Source organism: Taudactylus pleione, unplaced genomic scaffold (assembly GCF_031769625.1).
Source record: "Taudactylus pleione unplaced genomic scaffold, aTauple2 ptg000064l, whole genome shotgun sequence".
Lineage (NCBI taxonomy): Eukaryota > Metazoa > Chordata > Amphibia > Anura > Myobatrachidae > Taudactylus > Taudactylus pleione.
In genome coordinates this window covers 7,087,895-7,113,575 of record NW_028284466.1, presented here as the reverse complement: position 1 = coordinate 7,113,575, position 25,681 = coordinate 7,087,895, and the positions used below count along the sequence as shown (strand labels likewise).

The following is a 25,681-nucleotide window of genomic DNA, read 5'->3' as shown; positions in this document are numbered from 1 at the left end:
ACATGTTGATATTATGGTGTCGACAGTCTAAATGCCGACTTTTCATACCATGACTGTGCAAGGACACCTGCTTACTGGGCTGCCATGTGTGTACAGAGGGTTACGTAAAAATTCTACTTTTAGGCAGACACTATTGTGTGACTATATGCAGGATTGGTGTCCATTATTGGTCTGCACAAGCCAACAAATGCAGTAAAGTTCTATCTACCACACTTCCCAACATACTATACTTGGGAATTGGGCATGGCAGGGTCACATTTGGGGCATGCCTGGTACTTCTGAAGCACCTAATTCCCCCATCTCCTCATAGCACCCCTGCATAGCTGTTCCCTGAGCTGGACAAACATTTCAACAATTTCCGCAGTTGAGACAAAAGTCCTGACAGTCTGGATGTTGAGACAGTCCCTTAGAGATCGTGTGAAGGGAAGAGCCATTTACAAAGTCAAGGATAATGGGCAATCACTGATTTGCCTGCACTTTGGCTCATTAACAGTTTGGTGGGATTAAGAGGACAATCAGACGGAGCAGAACACACATGAATACAGTGGCGTATTATGTGAGGACAGGACCCCCTCCTCTCTAGCATCTCTAGCTGTAATTTCTTAAGTATTGCCCCTACTGCCTCTACAAAGGGGTAAGTATTAAACATGGGTGCATGATGTGCTGTGTGACCCTTGCTGGACCAAGAAGCCCATGTGCACGGCATACCATTCACCCATTATAGATACAGTACACCACTGTATGAATGTTAGTGATAGTGCTACAATTGGTGTGAGTAGAACAGCTGGGACCCATGAGGTTAGCTGAGGCCCAAACTGCCTGGCCACAAGCCACTCTCCCACAGCTGAACATACCAGAGTCTTGTTCCGAGATGCCACATGCGTAGTGGGTGCTTTCGCTCATAACGCATGCTCAGAAAAGGTCATCATTCAGCTTTTTTCAAAGCACAGCCATTGAACCAGGAGGTTACATAAAAATAAATTACATATTCATTAGGGAGATCTCATTCCCAAGTTGTGTGAAGGTTGTGCTTTCTGCTAATACTATACATATATATTTATACTGGTCCCTTGGGAGCTAATTCCAATAAAAGTAAACATGCTTCTTAACCAGATTTGCTACAGTGAAACCAATGGATTTAATAAATATGTAAATGTTGTTCTGTCAAAATTTGTGACTATTTACATATACATGTGGTAAACGTATTTGATGGTTTTGTCTTCTGGCTTCACAGAGAAACTTACCATAGTTATTTTGCTTTTATTTTATACGTTATACTTCGCTGTCATTTTTATTTTCCCTGTCACCTACAATGAAAGCATGCACTTCCTATTTATTTAATTTTGTTTTATTCACTGTCTTCCTTAAGTGAGCCCGGTTACTTTTATAAGTGTATTTGATGTAAGTTCCTTCTTGTCTAACAAATCTTGTCACTTTGTATTGTGTAATATGAGGTCATGGCATTTGCCTGTTCATTAGCTCATAATAATGGAGAACTGTAAATATTGTACATGTAGTACATCCTCTTAAGTTAAAGTACATTGGCAAGTTTGTGGTTTGAACAGTACATTAAGAAATGCAAACTGATGAAAAAAAAGACTTTGTTATTTTAACTCTTTCATGACTAGGACCATTTTATCATTTTATGATAACATTTTACAGTTTTGTTAAGTATTATTTAAATAAAGGATCATTTTAATTACTTTCTGTGAATTTTCGACTGTATTATTTTGATTAATATTGATAGAGCTTTCTTTAGTTTCAGTTACTTTTACCCAGTTAGTGCAACACAAGAAAATTAATTTGCATGTTCTCCTAATTAAAATAACACCAAACGTGTACAGTAAGGTGTGACGAAGATATAGGGCTTAGAAGCAAAACTAGATTTTCACTTTTGTAAACATTGTTTTGACTTTTTTTTAAAAAATTGTAATTTGTTATACTTTAACCAGAGTAACAGAAATGTCCAAAATAATCTAAAACCCTTTCTTAACCGTGCTGCCCCGCTGCATCCCCCAGCTTTTAATAAGGTAGTCCATTCTGCTCATGGCAGTGATGTAGTGGTCCATGACCGCCAACATCACTGCCAGGCAGGGATCACCATTGCAACCAATGGTTGCGATTGTTGCTTCTTTGGTCAGGCTGCGAGAGCTGAAGCGTCCCGCAGCCTGACCGGGTGCTGGCCATGTAAAAGGTCAGGAATCTGCATCCAACAAATCAGATACTGGCCTTGTCCCTCCCGGAAAATGGTGTTGACACCCCCCGTTTCCAGGAATGGTGACCAGGCACGCCCTTGCTCCACCCCCCAAATGCCATAGCATGTCAATCATGCTGCGGCTAGGAGGGTCTGTGAGGGAGATCGGAGGACCTGTTCTGCTGCAAAGACCTCTAACTATTGGAGATGTACGTTCATCGTCGGATGAACATACATCTCTGAATCAGGCCCACTATTTGGTTGATCTCTGCAAGTGCAGAGATCAGCTGTAGCAGAGAGGAATGATCATTAGCCTCCCTTGACACAAGCTTAGCTGCACTATACATGTGGGGGAGCGGTATTTTTCTATAGTGGTGGGGAGTAATACCCCTGGGGGCTTTACTTGCACTGTGCGTGATGGATGGGAGGCAATGTCCCATTAAAATCATTTGTCTCTGGGGCTGGGGGCTAAAATATTGAAAATAATTACACTGGTCACAGATAGGAGGGGGTGAAAAAAACAGGGACATATTACTCCGGGGTGGGGGGGTTCAGCAACAGAGTATCCTTTAGCAGTAAGGAGGTGGGGGTAATGTTAATGGGATCTATGAAGATTGTGGAAGTCTATTGACAATGGGGGGTTGGAGGTAATTTTACAATGGGGGGGCCTATGGACAAGTAACATTTGTTTAAAAAAAATTATCAGCTAAGTGATTAAACCAGTTCATCAATTGGTTCTAAAACTTTAGAACAATTCTATAAATCGAGCTAAATTCAAGCAAGTCAAAATTATTATATAAATCGAGCTAAATTCAAGCAAGCCATATTTCAGACCATGTTCTAACCATGTCACAGAGGTCCGAGCCAGTATGCACATGATCAAGCCAATATAACCATGTTCGATCTTAAAATTATACATATTAACTGTTTTCCAATTCAAACAGTGAGCAATGTAATATTTGCTATTCAAATGAAAAAATTCCTAAAATACATTTTAGTATTTAAATAGCTTTTTTTTTAATAAAAATATTTTAAAATATAAATTTTAACATGGGCAGCAAATGTCAATCATTCCTGCGAGCTTGAAGTTTCAAACCATAAAACCCAACTAGTGCATATTAAAGATTGTACTGCGAATTTCTGTGACCTTCAAACTTAAATTTGAAAATGTTGAACATCTCTACAGGGTAGCTCACATCAGGTCTCCTTTTTTAACTAGCACTGGCACATTATATTCATTGTAAGATTACATGTAGTGACAGAATTTTACATTATTTCGAAAATAATGAAGATAAAGCTTTTGACTTGAAAGAAAGCAATACCCACCCACCCACATAAGGAACTTATATATCAGATGGTAGAATTTGCTGCAGTTTAAAGGAAAAAGAGCAATCCAGAACCTCTCTTGGTATATTCAGAAATGGAGAGCCCCTTATGGCGCAGGTCCTACTAAGTCAAAGTCAGTACCACTTACTTGAAATGGCTGCAAATTTATTAAAAGTTCATCACAAGTATGGACAAATGGTCCTGATATCACAGTAGTAAACAGGAATACATCAACTTGTATCTGACATGTGGAAATATTGCCTAAAACTGTTATGCATTTGGCTGGTGTACTTCCCGCTTTCTTGGACTTAGTTATGCCAGTATCTAAATTCAATTTCAAATATGAGGTATCAAAAAACCATCCATATTGAGAAACAAGTGTTATAAAAGTTTCCATTGTTCTAACTGATTTTAACCAGTTTTACATTGTTTTTCAAATGTTTTAATCAGTTTTTATTTATTTACTTTGAAAGTATAACTCTCCAGGGCTAAACATGTAATATCAACAGAGTGCATATGTCAATAATATACTCTATTTCAGATAATGGTGAACCAGATACTATATCAACCAATCAGATTCTACTTATCATTTATCTAGTACCTTCTAGAATATAGTAGCTAGAATCTGATTGATTGCTAAGGGCAACATCTCCACTTCTAGAAACCTCCACTTTAGTAAATATACTCCTAGGTTAGTGTTATTACTGCAGTCTGAACTTCTAGTACTATCTATATATGGAATATTGTATGTGTGGCTGTACAGGGCCGGGCAAAATAAAGCAAACGTCTTGCAGACATATAAAAATGGCTTCCTTTAGCATGCTCTTGCTAACTTGATTAGGGTTATGCTGGTTATGAGGTCCCAGAATAGTGAGGCATTGGGGGTCAGTTACTGTGGTATATGGATCCAGACTTAGAATAAGCTCAGTATGTTAAAGACAGGGAAAAAAAGAGTCCTGTCATCAGCTTAATTAGTGTAATTATGTTGTATTCCCTGCACTCAGGAGAGGTCTAGCACATTGGAGTGTAAAGCTCTGGAGCAAACACTGATAGGCAATCCTCTTAGAAGTGAGCATGCAACCACTAACGCGTTTCATGGAGTATGTCCACTTTGTCAAAGGAAGAGCTTTCCTAAGTCCAAACACCATGCATGCAAGAACCACAGATTGAAGTGGCAAAATGTTGCTATCACTTTCTTGCTGAAAAGGTTATTTTATTCCAATGCTTGGAAGAAATCATTACTTCTGGGTTGCAACTTCTACTCATTGAGCCACATATTCTTTCGACAATAGACAAGCCAATCCCAGGATCCCAGAATTTAGCCTCAAAAAGAGATGGAGGCAGCAATTCTGGGATTTTGGGATTACTAAAATCTAAAAAAAATGTCTGAGATGGAAGCCACGGCGGTGAGAGGCAGGTGCCTGTGGCTTATGTCTGACACAATTTCCTGGGTTTCTCTGGCAGCTGGCTTCTTAGAGGAGCTCCTGCTGTGACTGGTCGCTGAATTTTTCCTCGAGCAGTGCCAGACCGCTGAGTCCTTTTGGGCCTGACCTCCTGCACCGGCAGACCACCAGAGAAAGCACTGCCTTGCCGGCCCAATGATACTCCACTGTATTCTTGTGGGTCCAGTCAGCTGCTGCACACGGAGAGGGGCTTCTCAGCTGCAAACTTCTACAGCCTACACCTTCCTGCTGGGTCCAGTAGCTGAACATTTGCTGTCTCCTGTACTCACATGCTATTGATGGTAATTCTGGCCCATGGCAGTTTGGCAGGCCCTGAACTTCTCGGGGACCCCCACAACTTCCCTTAGTAACAGCCCAAATGGATAAGCCTTCTCAGTGTGGCCCCCTCCATATACTGTCTCTGATTGGAAGTACAATTCAAGATTGAGATTTTTTGGATCCCGAATCCCGGTATTACAAAAATGGGGCAGGATTGACCTCCCTAGTTGACAACCACTTCAAACTTTTCTATTTCATCAGTATAGGTATGATTTGTACAAATGCACTTCTGGCTTTTGACCCTTTTGGCTGTGGATAAGTACTGCTATGACTCTTAAATGTTTCGGCTTTAGACAACTACTCTTCCGACTCTTATCCCCTGATGATTCTCTTTAAGCTTCTACCACTCTTCTATACAGAGAAATCATGTTTCTCAATGTGCATTTTCTCTTGCTATTGGAATCCACCAGCTGCCCACTGCAAAACTAAACAAGTATATTAGCTATAAGAGTGACCCTTAGCATTCAAATGTTTACAATATTTACCTAAATGACTTGGTGATTACCATGGGTGATATACTTTAGAACCAAATAGAATGCTGAACATTGCCAAACTTTTGTCTAATATTTAATGACAAATAACCCACAAAAAAATAATCAAATTAAAAACTAATTTGAAAAAAAAATACATCAAAAGCCTTATTACATTTTACTTTTAGCTAAATATGCCTTTTTTATATACCATAGTGCTGTTTTGAAGCTATGAGTGCATGCAAATAATAAACCTATCTAATGAAAAGCAGACATTTAATAATGGTTTCATTTTATTTACTTACAAAAGTAAAACCGCACACTCATGATACCACAAAACAGTTCTCAAAATCAAAATCAAATTGTTTTTCGAAAAACATAAAAGGCACAATTTGTTACGTGTAGTATATGATGTCATTGTTATTAGATTTTTTTTTTACAAAATGTGGTAGGAATGAAAGTTTAAATATGTTTTAATTCTATGGTTCAATCATAATTTAATGGTTTAGGTAAACCAAACTGTTTCTTACTAATATGTATATTTATAATATATGTGCTGAATCTAGAACCATATTTTGTACAATGTATTATTTGCATTCAAAGAATGTTTATTATAATACATATTACAATAGTATATATTATATTTGCAGATATTTATATTGTTATATGTAGGTCAAAATGTCAAGGTATACACATTACGTATGAGGCCTGAAAATGAGTGTGATACACAGGCGCGCCGATAGCTGCGCCAAGCCCGGGTAAAGGGGACGCTGCCTAATCATGGAAGGCGTGGCCACATCACCTTAGGAGCAAAAGCTGCGTGCTGGGGATGGGTGCTATGTGAGCCCCTCAGCCCGGTGCATAGCCATTGGGGAGCATGATCAGTGTGATCGCTCCCCCCACAGGCATAGGAGACTGCCACAAGCAGTCTCCCACTACAGCCCAGCACACAGCCAGGGGGGGCGGTGCAGGGTTCGGGCCCCCCACCGGCTCCCTCCAGCAAGCCCAGGCCCAAGTAATTAGTACCCGCCCCCACCCCTCTCGGCGCCCCTGGTGATACATCAGAATAACCTGCCATACTCTTGTACCTGACAGTGTAAGTGTCTGTGATTTCACTGACAGACCACTGACAGCGGGTACACATTATAAAATATATATCGATCCGCGATGTATTGCAATGACCATTGTATAGTGTGTACAAGCAATTCCACCCAATTCATTGTTTGTGCTGCACGTCAGATGGGATGATGCCATGGACGATGTGGTGATATTACATGAAGCATGCAATGATATATTGTATTGTATGGTGGATTGTGTAGTGTGTACGGCGATGCAATATATCTTTGCATCACATCGCCGCATTGCTGGGTCACACCATCATTCAGGTGTATACACAGCTTTAGGCTGATTGCCCGTATCTAATGTAGACCTCTTAGCTCAGGTAAGAATGAATCCATGAGAAGGCATAATACCTATTTACAACATGGGATGCATCAGTACAGAAAGAGGGTTAGATGTCCAAAAGGAGCCATCCCCTGTAATGACATGCAGATCAATAATTTATTTCAATTATAGATGCATGGGTCCGATTCTCAGAACTGACAACAACTGTATTTAGGGGTACCATGTCGAACCGAGTCTCAGTTCGGATCTTCCCGCTGTTCTGAACTTGGATTGCATGCTAACAGGTCAAAATTATGTCATTTAGCTGTATTTTTTATTAAAAAAAAACAAAAACATACAGATCCAAATCCAAAACCAAAGCACTTGAGGGTGGTTTTGCAAAACCAAACCCAAAACACAAAGATGAATCTGGATCCAAAACCAAAACACAAGGGTCAACGCACATCTCTAATTTCAATGGTTCTCAGCTCCAATCCTCAAGCACTCCCAACAGGTAATGTTTTCTGGATTTCATTAATCACACACAGATAAGTTGATCTGTTTTGAGCTTCAGTAACTATGCCACCTGTTTCCACAGATGAAATCTTGAAAACATGACTTATTGGGGTTACATGAGGACTGCAGTTGAGAACCACTGATATATTTCAAATAAGCATACTGTATGTTGTAAAGTACAAATATAACAATCAAAACAATACTTAACTTTCCTGCACTTAGTGGCAGATACATGTTACTTTTTGCAATGGTGCTGCTACCTGTCTGATTACTGAGAGGAGCAGCAACTATTATCACCGATTACCCAAGCCCTTTTCTCTGTAGGAGTAGTCACCCCCCAGCTACCTTGTCTGCCCCAAAGTCATGGGGGCCCTGATAGGCTGTAATAGATAACGGTTTGCATAATTATTTTTCATTGCTTAAATATAGAGGGTGCTATGTCCATAAAATAAATTAGAGAATACAGTAATTTTGTACATTTAAAAAAAGATATTTAAAGCTAATAAGGTACCTTTAAAATCTAACTTTTGGAGAGGATTACTATTACTATTATTACCTGATTAAATTGTTGATTGTTTTGCCAGCTGTCATTAGTTTGATCAAAGTACATATTTATTTTTTTTGGACTAAATGCTTTCGTTAACCAGCTAGGGAAAATTTTTATCTAGCTGGTTATATATCTATATTATCTTATACTTAATTGGCCTTATGCTTAGTGAATGTCAATTGCCCGTAGATGCTCCAGCGTTGCATACATTGAAATAAATGCTTATATTCTCCCATATGCAGAATTGAATGCATCTTTGCGATGCGCTCACCCCTTGTCCGTACTCTTGGTTTTCTAATCGTCATCTCATCAGTGCAGACATGCATCAGCCTACTGTACTGCAAATGATACGCCTTGAAATACATATATATATATATATATATTAGAGATGTGCATCGACCCCCGTGTTTTGGTTTTGGATCTGGATTCATCTTTGTGTTTTGGTTTTAGTTTTGCAAAACCACCCTCACGTGTTTTGGTTTTGGTTTTGGATCTGTATTTAAACAAAAGCAAAATAATAACAGCTAAAATTACATAATATTGACCTGTTAGTATGCAATCCAAAACCCGAATTTGTTTTTTAAATCCAATTTCTGAACTGCAGGAAGATCCGAACTGTGACTCGTTTTGACTCAGTACCCCAAAGTGATTCTGAGCTCTGACTCGGTTTGACTCAGAACCCCTAAATTCAGCTGTTGTTGGTTCTCTGAGAACCAGACCAGCACATCCCTAATATATTTATGCTTACGCCCTACTGTGCATATCCAGCAGATGCGCCAGCATGTCCTCACTGAACTTTGTGTACATAAAAACACCCTATTATATTCCAATTACAACTCCTCAATCGCAAGTGGAGATGCACCTGAAATGCGTATGACTCTGCTTCACTTGCAATTATATATTCTCAGTTCTGAAACGTGCTGTGTAAAGATACGCAAATCTGTCCATCAGTCCCAGAGTCACTAAATAAACATGATATTACAAATGATATTACCAAATACAGCTATTTTTATTTGAATACAAATAAAAAAATAACAGTAAAGTTGTTATTATTTGGTAAATGGCACAATTTTTTCTTCAAATGTTTAAAACCATTGATAAATTCTCAGGTAGTCATTCAATAGTCGCATCATTAGCAAGAACTCAATGAAAGTGATTGTGCCTGCAGGGTATACTACGCAGTTACTCTTGTTTTGTGTAAAGGAACAATCACGATCTAAAGCCCAATTTACTGCAGTTATCATTGTCATTGTTGTTTAAGATATTTCAGGTTGGTTGTTTATCTACTGCAAGCAAAACTGCAACCTGTGAGGGAGATATGAAAATTACACTTTAAATGAATTTGTTTTAACTAAAAGTAACATCTGCCATTTAAATGGTTGTAACAAACTATTGAAATAGTTTTTCTAATCCTAAACCAGAATGTTTTTTTTCTGCCCAGCAAGTGTACCAAACTTGGTAACCAATGGTCTAGTAGAAATTTGTAGTCAGTTGGAGTCTGCAAAAGCTTCAACTTGGCAGAGTTTTATTTTTAGCCTAATTTAAAAGAAGAACAATCCAGAAATTAAATATAAATAGCAATTTGATTTATATAAAATATTTTGGAAAATTCTCAAGTTTGTAAAGAATAACAGAAAATTAAAATAGCATGTGGTGTTTTAAAAGCTGAACTAGTGCTTAGCTAAAAGATTTGAGTCAATATGCCCCTCGCCGTAATCGCAGACCTACATGTTACATGTATCTTTTCGTCCTGGGGCTCTGTTGTTTCTGTGACACAAAACTTGCAAAAGTTTAGCTAACCAAATTTAAATGGCAGAGGAAAGGAGGAAGTGCTTGCATCAGAAGACCAACCACAAGCAATGATCTCTTGATCAGGGCTTCAAAATGATCCTCTTGCTCAACACCAGATTCTGTCCAGAGAAATGGAGGAACCCAGAAAACAAAAGTTGTACGGACAAGCCCCCATTGCTACAGCTAAGGGAAGGGGTACCTAGTGAATACTATTAATATTATATATTTTTCTAAACACCATTATTTTATTTCAGATATCTGCAATAATTAATGACATAGGAAGTTTAGCAGCAGGTCATTGGAACATGAAATGATGGTGAGTCTGGTTCTGGGTACACATGCATAGTATGTGGTTTAATTTAACCTATATCCCTATTTTGATATGTAATCACTTTGTATTATATTACAAACATTTTTTACCTGGCTTGTGATCAAATTCTTGAATGTGTTGCCTATATCCAGTCAGCGCTAGCTGCAACATCTAACTGAATGTAGCAAGAGATAGCATGAAGTGAGACCTAGCTGTTGCACTCGGCTCTTGTAGAGGCACAGTGAACCTGCAGACAACAATTCCAATGTAATAAAACAAAGAGAGAAACTTATCTCAGAATATCTTCTCTCCGTGCAGTTGCTTTACATTAGGTTACTTGAAGGGGAACTAAAAGCAAATCATACTTTTTTTCTCTCTCCCTGCTGAGCTAAATGAGTGGCCCTCTGTCCATCCTAGTCAGCTAGTCCTGAAGACACAGGCAAACTGAACTTAAAGAACAGATTCAAGAGCTTCTTTTAGCCCTGAGTATGACACTGCAGTCATTCAGCTAAGCCACTGCATGGGGTGCAATTTCAGTGAAAAAAATTAAATTAAAAAAAGCTACAAGACACACCTATCTTTCCAGGATCGGCTACACTCTCTCAGAGTATCCATTCTGCTACTCTAATGAGATTGATCAGTCAATCTGCAAATGGGCATGAGGGAGAATATTGTTGAGACAAGGGTGTGAATATATAAGCATCATTCATTTTTTATTTTTTTTATATTTATTTTGTTGGAATACAATTGCAAAGTTGAACTCAACTGAATATGCAAAGCATATTAAATAATGAAATAATAAAACTGGCTTTGCTGCCCTTTTAAGGATAATCTTAAAGCTAGAAAACATGTGTAGATGGGATACTTTCCAAAAAAATTTACACGTAATAGATACATCTAAAGTCTCTTTATTGAATTTTATTATTTTATTTATTCATTTGAAAAGTATTGTACTGGGATGAAAGACACTAAAAGTGACCTTTTGTTTTTTGAGTATGTCCTAAAATAATGTAATAAATATAAATATATTTAATAGGAACCCACAGCCCATGATTGGATGCTGTCGTTATGGAGATATTGATTTATATAAGAAGTTTTGCCATAAATCAATATTAGGATATCAAAGAATTTTATACTTAGAATTGCAAAATCTAGATTGGCCTCATCAAACATATTATTATAAAAATAATAATGGAATAGGATTGTGGCTTTACCTAGATCGTCACTGTCCATGACATTTTGATTCAATAAGTCATTGATATTTTCTCATTTTCAAATGTATTCTCAGTCATTGAATGCAGAAATTAAGAAATTATTTAAAGTAAATAGGCTAAGAACTTTCATTTATGAGCAAAAGCACACATGCAAATATGCATACATACTGAGGCAATGAGAACACCCTTATTAAATTACCTTTGATTAGATCTTATAAAGCCAAATGGATAATATTTGCTGTTTTTTACTAATCTTTTCTGTATACTGATACAACTACCTAAATAACCAAATACTGAGATACGTAAACAAAGTCAGGTTCAGAACATATGCAGGTAAGCCACGGGTGCAGTGGATTGAATGTACTTGATATTCAGCATACAGTGGTATGGGGTGCCAGGGTTATAATCCAGATTTAATATGGCTATTTATACAAACCATGTTTTAACTTGGATATTATTTTGTTTTTTAGCTAAGTCCTATCACCTGTCCATTATTTTCAGCTGCCTCAAACATACCTCCACAATGCTATCTGCTAGCTATATGTGGCTTTTATGTCCATGACGATGCTATACAGTGATTTCTATCAATACATCAAACTCCAAAAAATACCAACATCAACTTCAATATACATTACAATGCTTTGGAGAACAGTGTCAGCAAACACAGATTTGTAATCTGTAGGTGAATTATAAACATCTTGTCTACTTGTCTATAGACTAAAAGTACTTTACATTCTCAAAAAAAGCAAAAAATAAATAAAATATGTATATATATATATATATATATATATATAAAATATATATATTTACAAAAATGATGTAGATTTCCCCCATCAAGTGGGAAGACTCTTCCGCTTTGCTCAAATATTGAACACTGTTGATACAAAATTAAAGTAAAATAAATATTATATGATCAAGTGTAATTTTAGTGTTAGTTTTCAGGGTACATTTTCTTAACTTTTATACTAACAATAACTATTATTATGCCTACATTGTAGTAAAAAAATTCTAAAATATTTCTGGTCTGTGATAAGAGTTTTAGCAGAAGGTACCCAAGTCGTACTAGACCCCTTTTTTGAACTAGCGATTAATCCTCACAGTAGGTGGTATGCCAACATGAACTGAGCGTTAAAAATATATTACAAAATAAGTGTAAAATTTGTGTTTTTGACCTTATGGCAGTCATAATAAAAAATAATTAATATGAAAGCACCATCTGTTTGGGTATTGAGCAATATGTTTTATTTTTGCCACCGCTTTGGCATTTAGAAGAACAACTCTCAGGTTTTTTTAAATTATCCTACCATGGGCTACTATTTTGAAAGGACAACTGAACCTGGGACCTATGTGTTAGGGAATTCAATATTGTTATTTTCATGAATTTACAATTAGGAAACAAAATGTACTTTAACTGTATCAAAATATTTGACAAATAATCTACAAAAGAATAGAATTGTGAGTACATAGTTTAGTTTCTCTAAGAAATTAATGAATTAACTGATTTTTGCTACAGTGATTAAAGGTATAACATCAACACTGAGTTAAATGAATAAAAAATTCCATAATTAATACTTTAGATAAATATTGTACAGAGCTAATTCAGATTATCAAAACTAACTACAGGATTGTCGAAATAACATATTTCCCAATGGCTATAAACATCTGCAGGAGGAGAGACCTTTTTCTATTTTATACATAGAAGTCCTTAGCAGTTGAACATGTTCATTTTGCAAAAAGGAAAAAAATCAGCTTAGTAGGAGTCGTATATTTCAAAAGGAAAAGGAAATCATATGCAACTTTGGAAACAGTACCAAAATCTTTAAAGCAAAAAAGAGCCAATCGTGTATCCCTTCCGGTGCTCTGGAATGAAAGGATCCTGCACAATTTAAGCATATTCAGAAGATAGGAGGAGAAAGACTCAGTCCTCCTATGAATCTTCACTATACACAGCAACAGGGCGTGAGTGAAGCTTTTGAATGACAGCAGGTTTAAGCAGATATTTTCGACTATGTTGTATATCCAAGCATCTTTTATGACATATATATATATATATATATATATATATATATATATGTGTGTGTGTGTACACACGCATACATTTATTTATATATTGGATGTCTACCCCTGTGTAAAAAAGATGCATTGCTGGCCATATGTATTTCAAGCAAGGGCCCAGTTTCTGTATATTTACATGTAAATTACTGCTTTTTGAATGTTCATCAGTAGCCCTCTTCCACCTGCACATATCTTTAGTAATACAAATTCATTAAAATTGAGATTTAAATGAAGATTCCAAAGTAAAATGATACAAGAAGAAGCTAATGCACTTTTCCTGAACAGTATTGTGTTCTGAAAAAAGCCAGTTTGATTTAATATTTCGATTGTACACATAAGCAAATCCTTCATTGCTCAGACCCTCCATCTAACAACATGGCTTAGTGAATGTATTTTTAAATGTCACCATACACATTATTTTCTTCTTAATATGTAGTTTTCAGGGCATAAGCTAATGAAACCTGACAACGAATCCTTCTGAAGGTAACAACAAGAACCTCTATACTTCCCTAAAACATCAAAGGTATGCAGCCATTTCAATCTTTTCACCGTTAGAACCCTGCTGTTCTTTGGAACAACTACAGTCTTATATGTTAATGAGCTAATCATTTAGATTTTGCAACAATCTGTGAAAAATTGGCGATTGAAAAGAAAAATGTGAGAGACACATTTTGTTCTATTTTATCGCAATTTTATTTGTTGTAAGAGAAATGTTTTATTTTAAATTCTCGAACCTTTACACTTAGTACCTAAATGTTTTTGTAGATGTGGTTTTTTGCAGTAGATTCCTAAAACAGAAAAACCTGTTCAAATGTGCCTATATAGATGCCAAACTAAGGAATGTTTTGTTTTAAAGAAATTGAAAGCAAGGTATTTCTGCTAATAAAAATACACTCTCTATAACTATGTATAGTAACATTCATCCTTGAGGAAAGAATGCACTTGGTGCTACAAGGACCCAAATGCAATGCGTTCTTTTGTTTTATTCTGAAAGATGACTGTTTATCATTATTTTGCAAGCCAACAACTCCCAGTTTATCCCTAAAAATAATTATATTATATTTATACTTGTTAAACTGTAATTTGTAACTTGTGACTTCAGCAATAGGGTAGCTTAGCTATATATATTCAGTGATAGTACCCTGTTACTTATGTGTCAGAAAGGCCAGTTAATTAAAGGTGCTATATTTGATTATCCTCACCTTCTCCAGTCGCTCATGTCTATTTACTAGTGAACATTACAGGCATCATTTTAGTTACTTTGTATCTATTACAGCATTATTTCAATAATGTTTACAATACAAAATGATGCCACATAGCCAACATCATATAATTATACAATTTCTTTGAAAAAAATATTCTGCTATTTACTAAATTTCTGTTTCGCTATGTCTTGGTATCAGGAAAAAAATATATACATTTATACTGATTGTTTATGTATAATCTCCAGCTGCTGATAGATAGGAGTAAAGGAGGAGGAGCCAAGGAATGGCTGCCTTAGTATGATAGTAAAAATATTACTACAACTGTTATTAAATTTGTTCACTAAAACAAGGTTCATATATATTTTCTATAATAAACTGGGAGGTTTTCAGAAAACCATTGAATACTGCAACAAAAATACAGAATCTGCTATGCTCACTAATAAAACAGATTGTAAACAAATAAATATGCAGTAGCTTATAAGCACCTTTTGAAAATAATGTTTATAACATAACATAATGAATATGGTTCAACTATAAGACATATGTAGGATGTTTTTGACCATTTTTTCTTCATATATTAAAATGCTGTTTAGTGTTTATAGACAGCAAAATGTAGTTGGTGAAGTAATGATTTAAATGTTGGTATTTTGTCTGGAGCCGCTCAACAAAGTATTTTTGATTATCATTTTGATAATAATGATATTTTAAATACAAAATGTAAATACTGATATATTTAAGATGTGTAATAAACATGACATGCAATTGTCATTGAATTAGATTTTTTTGAACACAAGAATCTAAACTTCTCATTATTTGCTTTCCATATAGAGGAGTTATATTCTATGTTTTGTGAACACGATAAAGTTTAACTTATGAAAGCGTTTGATATTTACTGGAGAACAGCAGTATGCACCTATTTCTTCTTTGAAGCATTAGATAGAGATGTCATGGTACCCAATTTAATTGTGAACTATTTGTTTGCCTGAAAGATGTTGAAAGGCAAATTTCTGATAGTTACCGCTTAAAATATATATCAACTAGTTTGAAATGTCTTTGATATTTATCTGTGTTGCCTTAACAGCAGCAATAGACTATTACAACATTAAAAAAATCATTGAATAATGTATCATTTTTGAAAACAAGATTCTGCACCATTTAAAGTAAAATAACTCATTTGTTAGACAATTTAAAATTTGAATTCTTTCAAAACAATAAATTTTAATGCTAAAGCAGTTATAACCAAAAGCTATACAGAGTTTTGTTAGAAAACTTTTTTTTCATAAATATTGTTCAGTTCCCGGCACTTGTATCAATAATTAAATTACAAACGATAAATATGGCATCATGGGTATATTTACAAAAGTTCTTACAAAAGGCAACTGTATACTAAACGGTCACAATCTGTGAATTAACACACACTCCCATCCTGAAAATTTACTGAACAACAGTTTTTGACCCTATAGGACAAGGAATACATTCACAAGTGTAATGCTTTGAGAAAGTTCAAGACATAACAAGACTTTGGCACGGTTTAAGAACATGAGAGTTTAACAATCACCATAGAGGTGAAGGGAATTTTATATGTTAAATACATCATTTCAGAACCTTCTATAATTTGTTTTGTAAAAAAAAAAAAAAAAAAAGGTAGCATTGTTAAAATGAAAATTGTAGAAGCAAGGATAAAGAAAGAAAATGCCAAAATATGTTTTCTGATCCTGAGAAAGGGACACAAAAGTCCACAGCCTTCTTTAAAAAAAAGAAAAAAAATCCAGAGTAACAAAACAAAGCCCTATACTGTTGTTTGTATAATAAACTCCATTTCCACCTTGGTAGAACAACCATCTTGGTCACTGTGTTTCATTTGGTCCTTACTTGAGCGTGATTGTGCCTTTCTACATTTTGTTTTCTATTTTTTCAGACGTACCACTCGTTAAAATTGGGTGGAAGTAATCCTGGGTTGTGAGTGTTGCTGTTAGTCTGAATTACTGCTGAAGTAGTTTTAGAAGATTCTTCACTACTGGCAGAAACCATTGCAGGGGGGGTGGCAGATTCATAACCTGAGCTGGCAGCTGGGGATGAATCAGACCCTTGAGATTCATGTACCTATAAAAAAAAAAAGTATTACACTCCAAAATCCTTTATTCCTGTCCAAATATTTTGCAGAGTGCAATATCACAAAATAAAAGTACAGAGTAGCAACTCTGTTTAGCAATACTTATAAGTATTGTTTTATATGCCAATTTGCTACATTAAGTTCATAAAAATCTCTTCCTGCTTACTCTCTGTGCACAATTAACAATCTTTTTAGATATGTTTTTATCATTAAAAAAACATACAATGTTTAAATGGCAACTATATTAAACATGCCTAAAACAAGCAACAATTGTATACAACACAGGATGCAAAAATGTTCACATTGTAGTGTAATACATCTTCAAATGTAAAAATGATGCACAATTTACAAAATAAGTTCAGCAGAATAATAGTAATAAAAAAAGCAGTAAATATTACCTTCATATGTTTCCGTAGAGAGCTAGGGTGAGTGTAGGACTTGTCACACACTTTGCAGATGTATGGTTTGTCTGATGTATGCACATGCATATGCTTCTTTCTGTCACTACTGTTTGCAAACCGTCGATCGCATCCTTCAAACTCACACTTAAACGGCTTCTCACCTGATGGAAGGGTATATAGAATGTTATGTAGCTGGAGCTGCAGAATACATTATATATATTTATTTATTTATTTATCCAGTCATCGCTGGGATAGATTTTACAGTTTCGCCCCACTGATTTTACTTAATGAAATTCACATTGTTGGCCCAGACTGAACGATTTCCTTCCTAAATATTCCCATACGTTACCTGCATATCATGTTCTACTATTTAACCAGCCAATTTGACACTTAATAAAAAACAAAGAAACACCTAAACAAATCTTGTAAACTGGGTCAAACAGTCTGATAATTGTTGTCCTACAGCTAAATTAAATTTGATTATTGTGGCTTTTAAATAACAATGGTTCTTGCCAGAAGTGTTAAAATCACTGTACCCAAAGTACTTTATCAAAGTACAATATTAGCAAAGCATATCAATGTAAAATATCAAGGCTTTCTTTTTTTAAAGAAGTGTTATAGAAGAAACTAGATTAGCTGTTACCCTGTCTTTTCTTAACTCACTTTGCTTGCAAAGAGTTTAATTAAACACAGGATTCCAAATAAAAATACTTTGACAAAAGTATCACTGCTTTAATTAGGAGATGTGCCAATCAAGAGTAAGAAAAAGAACGGAAGTGAGTGAAAATGAGATTTAATTAGCATTTCTATAGTTTACTTAACAGTATGCAAGGAACTAAACTGCTTGGAAGTGAATCATCACTCAACAGATTCTTATTTGTTCACTGCAAGCCAGAGACAAGACAACAAAAAACAGCAAATAATAATGTCTTAGACAAATCCGCTGCTATTGTCCTGATATGACTTTAAGCTGCAATATAATAAAATTAGATAATCTCAGTTTAAAAAATTATGAAAACTAAGAAGTTATAGTAACTTATACAGTACATATACAGGCCCACTAAAACGAGATATATTTGCCACTTATTTCACATATTTATTAGCCCGCTTAATCTCTTACCTGTATGAGTCCTTTTGTGAATTTTTAGATTTTCTGAGCGTGCAAAGATTTTCCCACATCCAGGGAAAGGACAAGGAAATGGTTTTTCTCCTGTATGCACCCTTATATGATTAACCAGTTTGTATTTTGCTTTAAAAGATTTACCTCCCCTGGGACATTCCTCCCAGTAACAAATGTGATTAGTTTGCTCTGGTCCTCCAACATGTTCCATTGTCATATGTGTAACCAGCTCATGCATGCTGCTAAATGTCCTGTCGCAAGCTTTCTGCGGGCGGTTCATCTGTGATTCCTCTAGCCACTTGCATGATAATTCTTGTTTGATAGGTTGCCTCATATATCTAAAAAATGCCCCTGGGCCATGGTGAGCGGCCACATTCATACTCATATTCATGTGATTGTAGTTGTGGAACTGGGCAGCAGCATAATGATCTGTCCTGGGGCTGGGCACAGCTCTGTAAGGGTCTGGACGTCCAAAAATATCGCCTCTGAGACCTAAATGCATTTGCCCATTGACCACATGTCCGTTGGGTGAAGTGTGACTGGAGCTTTGTTCATGAAGCCCTGGGAAGATCAGGTGTCCTTGGGGTTCAGCGATTCCAGGGGGGCCATGGCTGGTAAAAAGTCCATGCTGACCACCTGGAGAGGCAGCATCTCCAAGTCCAGAATTACGATTTCGGAAAAGAAAATCTCTTGTGGAGTTAAAGGCAGCGCCGCCATAAGATGGCACCTGCCCAGCATGGTGCCCAAGCGCATTGGCATATCCGGATGCCTGTGGGGTAAAAGCTGAGCTCTGGCTTGATGAGAGATCATGACTGGCTGGACTCAGCTTAAACGCTGCAGCATGTGAAGGTTCAACAAACGGATTAAGCCCCATGCCAGCATCTCGGTTGGACATTTCATGATGGCGAGTTGTCCCAAACCCACCAACTCCCAGGGTGGGATACTGAGGTCCTCCATCCAGCAACATCGTCATGAATGAACCTGAGCAGTCAGACCTATTGAATGGTCAGCACAGGATACAGTTCATGCAGAAGCAATGATAACAAAAACAAGTTTTGCTTTTATTCCTTTTGCTTGTGGAAATCCAGGAAACAGTTCACCCTCTCCAACAGAGTAATGTCCTTGGACTGATAAAGTCAATCACTCACTCCTCACACATAAACCAACTCAGGAGGCAGTCTGAATTGCACCAATAGAAACTCAGCTGTGGGAGTGTCATACGAGCCCAGCCCCAGGCACCCATTTGCCTGTGAACTCTTGATTGACAGAGTTTAGCATTGAATATGGCAGCTTCACTAATATCTGTTCCCTGATTGGTCTACACAGGTTTAGTATTTGCAGGTAAGATTAACGCTTTAGGTGCTGCAATTGACTGAGATATATAGCAAACGATATATGTGGCCGTCTCTTCCAGCACTGCATGTGTTAATTGATTAAATAGAGCCCAAATATTTGTCTGAAAGATCCCTAATTTAAGGATGCTTCTAACCGCCTTTCAAAACATCATAAACCTGTGATCATTCTTTAAACTGGTATCTTCCAGTGTTCCTGTTTAAGACACTGAAACCATCCACTAAGAAAATACAGTGATTTCAGCAGCACAAGTGAAAGGGAAACACATTTCAGCATTTATCTCTGCATGTTTTGTTTAAGGTTTTATTTCATATGTACAGTAGCTCTCTGTTTAGATGCACTCTGCATTTTGGTTTGTGTTTACATGTTGTCTCTTTAAAAAGCATAGTCTTATCCTTAAGGAAATAATATGGGTGTTGAAAAATTTCTCATGAGCCGCAGTGTTGAGATCTAGCACCTGCTCTTTTATTGTATTATACTTAGTTTGGTCATATATTACTTAACTGACACCATAACTATATATATTGCAAACCTTGCTACATAGTTCTATAGACCCAGTAAAGTCATAAATTGAGACAGTACAAACACACGTGTATGTATATATATATATGTATATATATATATATATATATATATATATATATATATATATGGGTGCGTGTATATATTTATTTATAGTATTTTTTTGTGGTCTTACTTTTTCAATTGGCTTTTTATGACATTTCAGTAATTTTGCAATTCTTGGTTTCTCTTATTTCTTACTAAGGGACAAAGATGAATAAACAGTTAAATTGCCTGGATGAAAACAAAAGAAGAGAGAGAGAGAGAGACTGTAAGGGAGAATCCCTGTTGTGTTTGTTTTCTGAGTTAGGATTTTAAAACTTCACAGGGCAGTTTTATGAAGAAAATGAATATGATCACACAATACCTTCATCATATAGGCTGCACTAAGACACAGAGAAAAGGGTTTAAAAAAATACTGCATTTGTCTAGCGATGATTATAAGCTTTAGACAGCTCTATAAATTCCGTTCTTTTTTGTATGGGAAAGCATTTGCAAAGAACTATAGGGAGTAAGATTGGGAATAAAAGAGGGAGAGAAAGATGGCCGTAATTGTAATATCCTGAGATTTGCTGAGCCCAAAAGTCTGTCTATTGAGCCACTTTCACAGGATTGTCGCTGTCTCTCTGCAGGAAACATAAAATCTGATCAAGTTCAGAGACGCATTGAGAGACTGCTTCAAGCAGTGCTTTATAACTGCAGTCTTTTCACATCCTTCCCCCCAATCAGCCCCAGGAAAGAGTTCACATTCTTTATTTTAGAGTTTTGCAAAAAAAAAAAAAACTCCACCCCTATAAAAATCTGCTTCACTAGTAATGCCATGTCCCATCAAAACCAATCAAAATTCATGCTACACGTCCAACAAGAACACACTAAAAGTTGAAAGGTGAGTCCCTCTTGTCTTAAATCATTGCATCTTAAACTGTCGAGCTTAAACCTAGTTTACTGTATGTTTGTTGGACCTGACCGTGGTACAGCATCTCCAGGAGAATATGGCAAAGTTGCGTGGAGATCAGGGATCTGGCTTGTGTTTTGGGCTGCACGAGTGCCTGCATTTGTAGCTGGTATGCCTGGGAACTTAGGCTGGTTATTTGATGGATGCAAAGCTTATCCCAATGCAGTACTAGGCTTTGATGTTCCTTTGGTGAATGCAGTACATTTCAAATGCCCTCCTAGTCACAGAGGCTCTTATAGAAGGCTGCAAAGGTTTATGGTGATTCTCTTATTCTTTCATAGGTGTCAGCAAAGTTTTTCAAACATATCCCCTTTCAGTGGTTTATTGGCCTGTTCCAAAGCAAATTGCTGATTTTTGTTACCTGTTTATGTGGCTGTGTACACGCTGGACATTGTTCCAATAAGATAATTCATTAGCTCAGGCATATGTTGTCTTGTTTCAGTGACAAAAAAAAGGACATAATTTAATTAGACCATCAAGTGAGAATACATTGGGTAGTGTCTGTGAAGTTGCCGACTTGTAGCCACCATGGTTAAATGACCTTTACAGTTTCAGAGGCCTCAGCAGTAGTCCTCCTCTGGATGTGTGTTTTTCTTTACCCCTCTTCTTTGACACTTTCTAATACTACATTTTACTTTTAAGTTTAAAGTGGAAGAAAAGACCTATAGCTGAAGATAGTGGTGTTTTGTGACACTTCCTTTTAAGCTGCCGTGTGTCTTCCCTGGTTTTTTTTTGAGAAGTAAATCTATCCAGATGTGTGAAAGTCTTTACAGTGAAAATAAACACTCGTTTGAATATAAAATGTATGCTGTTCTGTTTAACCTTTTGCCAGACCTCTAGGAATGTACAGTGCATCTTTCAATGCACCCACATTGAGTTAAAATGTCTAATAAAATATTGTTACATATTTTTTTTTTTTTTTTAAATAATATGAATTGGTGTTTAGAGCTAAATGAACATCACATGCAAGGGCAATATCAGTCTTAGTAGAATTATTGTACATTAAATCAAAGAACACTTAATCAAGCACAATACTTATATAACATATGCATTTAATCACCTATCTCCTGTATGTACAGCTCATTTTATTATATATCATTAGTTTTATTATATATTGATTATTGCTGTGTATTATATTGCTTTGAAAATGCATTCTCATAATAAATCACTAAACAAGTACCTTGGCAGATTTAATACCATTTTCTGTATGCGTCCTTGTGTTCTATGTACACACTAAATGAATCATCGTGACAGTATTACAAATAATATTTACACAGTAAAGATACTTTCTAAATATCATTTGGATTATCATTTAATGCTGATATTGTCAAAAGGAAAAGATATGTAAGGATGACATTAACCCCTAACATTGGCACTTTGTTTTTAAAGTTGTATTGTTATTTGTGCTCATTAATCTCTTTTTTCTAAACAAGACAAATGCATTTGTGAATTCTAAGCAACAGAATATTTGAACAGACAAATATTGTATTTCATATATATATATATATATATATATATATATATATATATATATATATATATATATAAATAAGCTAACCATACCTTACAATGGATATAAACACACCCGTTACCAGGCCTACTGTAATTCATTCTATGATTCATGTATTTGTATGAACCAGGGTACATTTTTTACATTTTACCTTTTGGTGTTGGGGGGGGTGTTGGAATTCCTTGTATGGATTGTATATGGCCTGTTCATTTGTAAACATATTGTGGTTTTGGAATAATTAAAGCCAAACTAGGGGTAAATGAGACATTTTCATTGTTAGTGTCAATCAATTCAGTATAATCACATGTACACTTGAACTTCGAAGGGATGTATTGAAGTAAACAGGGCATTGGGTTGGAAGAGAAAGGGAGCGGAATGACTCTGTTGAAGAAACTTCATCTTACAAAGAAATCAGGACTTCCTCACAGAATGTAGACACTTACTCAATAGTTAACGCTCATTCACTGTCTTTGGGCCAGTCTAACTATAGCAAGAGAGAGGGACAAATGAGAGGTATTAGTCAACCACAAGATAAGCTTCTAGCAACAAGGAAAGGTTGTGAAATCACCACGTTAAGATTAAGTTCTTCCAAATAAAATGAATATCAATGACAAATACAGTATGTCAGCCTCATAGCTTGGGACTAGTTCTTTTATAATATGGCTTCTCTTGATATTAAAGCTAAACAGTATAAGCCTTCTGCGATATAAATTTATCAAAAGAAAAAAATATATATATATTTTTTTTAAATTATTTAAACCTGTTATCTTATGTTCAATCTGTAGTTATAAAGGAAAACACTGAATTGGCGAGAAAAATGTGCAGTTAATTCAACAATATTGACTCTTCCCTTGAGGTAGGGAATGAATCTGTCCGATTAAGAAAAATCTTCAATCATAATGTCTCCCATTGATACTAAATTGCATTACGTCCACCCCATGACTAACATCTGTTGTGTTTGAGTGGATATTTTGAAACATTATATATGCTTTTAAAATGTGTAGAACATGCATTTGTGGCTAGCAATAATGGAACTGTACCTAAAATAAGATCTAGAATCTAAATTTGCATTTATTTTCTGCATGTGAAGCTAACAATTATCATAGATATTTTTAGTCTAAATAGCAGTGTCCCTGACATATTATCTTGAATATTAAAGGCTTACGCTTCTGTGCTAAACATCTTAAATCCATCTAATGTGCTTTGTCTTTTAGGTAGACAATTCAGACTCTCAGCTTGGGAGAGTATCAGTGTTCTCTGTTACCTATAAGCTACACTTGGAGTGCCATGAGCACAGACAATTTATTTTCCCTTGTTAAACAGAAAACGGAATTTGTAGATGTAAGAAAACTACATTTTTGCCAATGTAACCTGCTGGTTACTGTATTCTTGTTCTGGAACTGACGTGACTTCCACAGGCACTTCTCCTCGTAAACACCAAGCTCCAAAGGCTTGTTCGCTCTTGCTTAGTTGTTGCTTGTGTGTGTGGTAACTTTAGCTGACGAGTAAAAGAAAGTTGAGAATATCTCAATCAGTGATGAGGTGACCTGTGACCTGGAGGTTGCTTTTTATTGTGCTCCTTCTTTTGAGGGGGACACACAGTTTATTGACCCTTTCAGTGTAACTTTCCCCTGAGGGGAAACCACAAACACCAAGCTACATGTAGACATAAGAGCTGAGTCCTCCGTCTTCATATACCAACATTATCATCTGTCTTACTGTAATATTCATACCAATGGTCTATGTTGGATTTTGCTCACCATCTCCTACAATATATTATTACTATGATTATTATTATAATACAAGTGTTTGTGCGAGTAGATAGATAGATAGATAGATAGATAGATAGATAGATAGATAGATAGATAGATTGTAAAGCTCAATGGAGTATTCTGGTGCTATATACGTAACTGATAATAAATAAGATAGATAGATAGATAGATAGATAGATAGATAGATAGATAGATAGATAGATCACGCAAACTTTATGATTTAAATACTTTAACCATAGAGGGGCATATCTACAACTATGAATTATGCACAGAATAGCCCAGTCAAAAACCATAAATGAAATTTACATACCTTGTCAGACTGCCACAAAGTACTATATTATTTGCTATCAACTAAACTTCATATTATCAGCATCTTTTACAAAATAGATGTTTGTTGGTTTTCTTTTCATTGTTAACTGAGACAGAATTGTGCATTGCAGTGTTTGCGGTTAAACGTAAGCCTTTCTGGCTCCCTATTTCCACATAGATTTCATTACGGATACATTTTTGGTCTGTAGCATTGATTTTGCCATAAAGCGTCACTGTAATATAATGAATAAATGAATATGGTAAAGAAGTGTGTTCCTAAATGTCCAGTTACATGTACATTTTATATATATATATATATATATATATATGTGTGTGTGTGAGTGCATGTATGTGTGCGTGTGTGCGCTTTTTCACATGTTGTCCTGAGGAAGGGGTACAATACCCTGAAACGTTGACCACTGAATAAAATCCCTCTGGAAAGGGTTTTGTCTGTACCAGTCTCCGAGTGCCGCCTGGCATTGTTTGAACATCGAGGATTTGGGGGTGCTGTCCTCCTGGGAGGCACCAGAGCAAGTTGGGCCTGCGTGCCCACTTACACTGTGTGGAGTAGTGCCAGAGCAGTGGATTGTATATATATAAATATATATACATATATGTATATATATTGTGTGGAGGAGTGCCCAGAGCGGTGGATTGTATATATATATATATATATATATATATGTGTGTGTGTGTATGTGTGCGTGTGTGTGTGCGCGTGTAGACAGCCCTCTCTGAAGCATATTTGGTAAGGCTCATGTATTTGTGGAAAACAAAGAACTACACCTTTTAACT

The 25,681-nt window shown here is 36.0% G+C and overlaps 1 protein-coding gene across 1 annotated transcript; it reads right to left on the bottom strand.

Moving 5' to 3' along the window:
* Nucleotides 1–15,947: 15,947 nt before the first annotated feature.
* Nucleotides 15,948–19,539, bottom strand: ZIC3 (Zic family zinc finger 3). Its single transcript, XM_088465856.1, has 3 exons — nt 18,427–19,539; nt 17,304–17,467; nt 15,948–16,895 (listed from the first exon to the last, which is right to left on the bottom strand). The coding sequence occupies exons 1-3, from the start codon at nt 19,397–19,399 to the stop codon at nt 16,707–16,709; spliced, it is 1,326 nt and encodes a 441-aa protein (XP_088321982.1). The 5' UTR covers nt 19,400–19,539; the 3' UTR covers nt 15,948–16,706.
* Nucleotides 19,540–25,681: the final 6,142 nt, after the last annotated feature.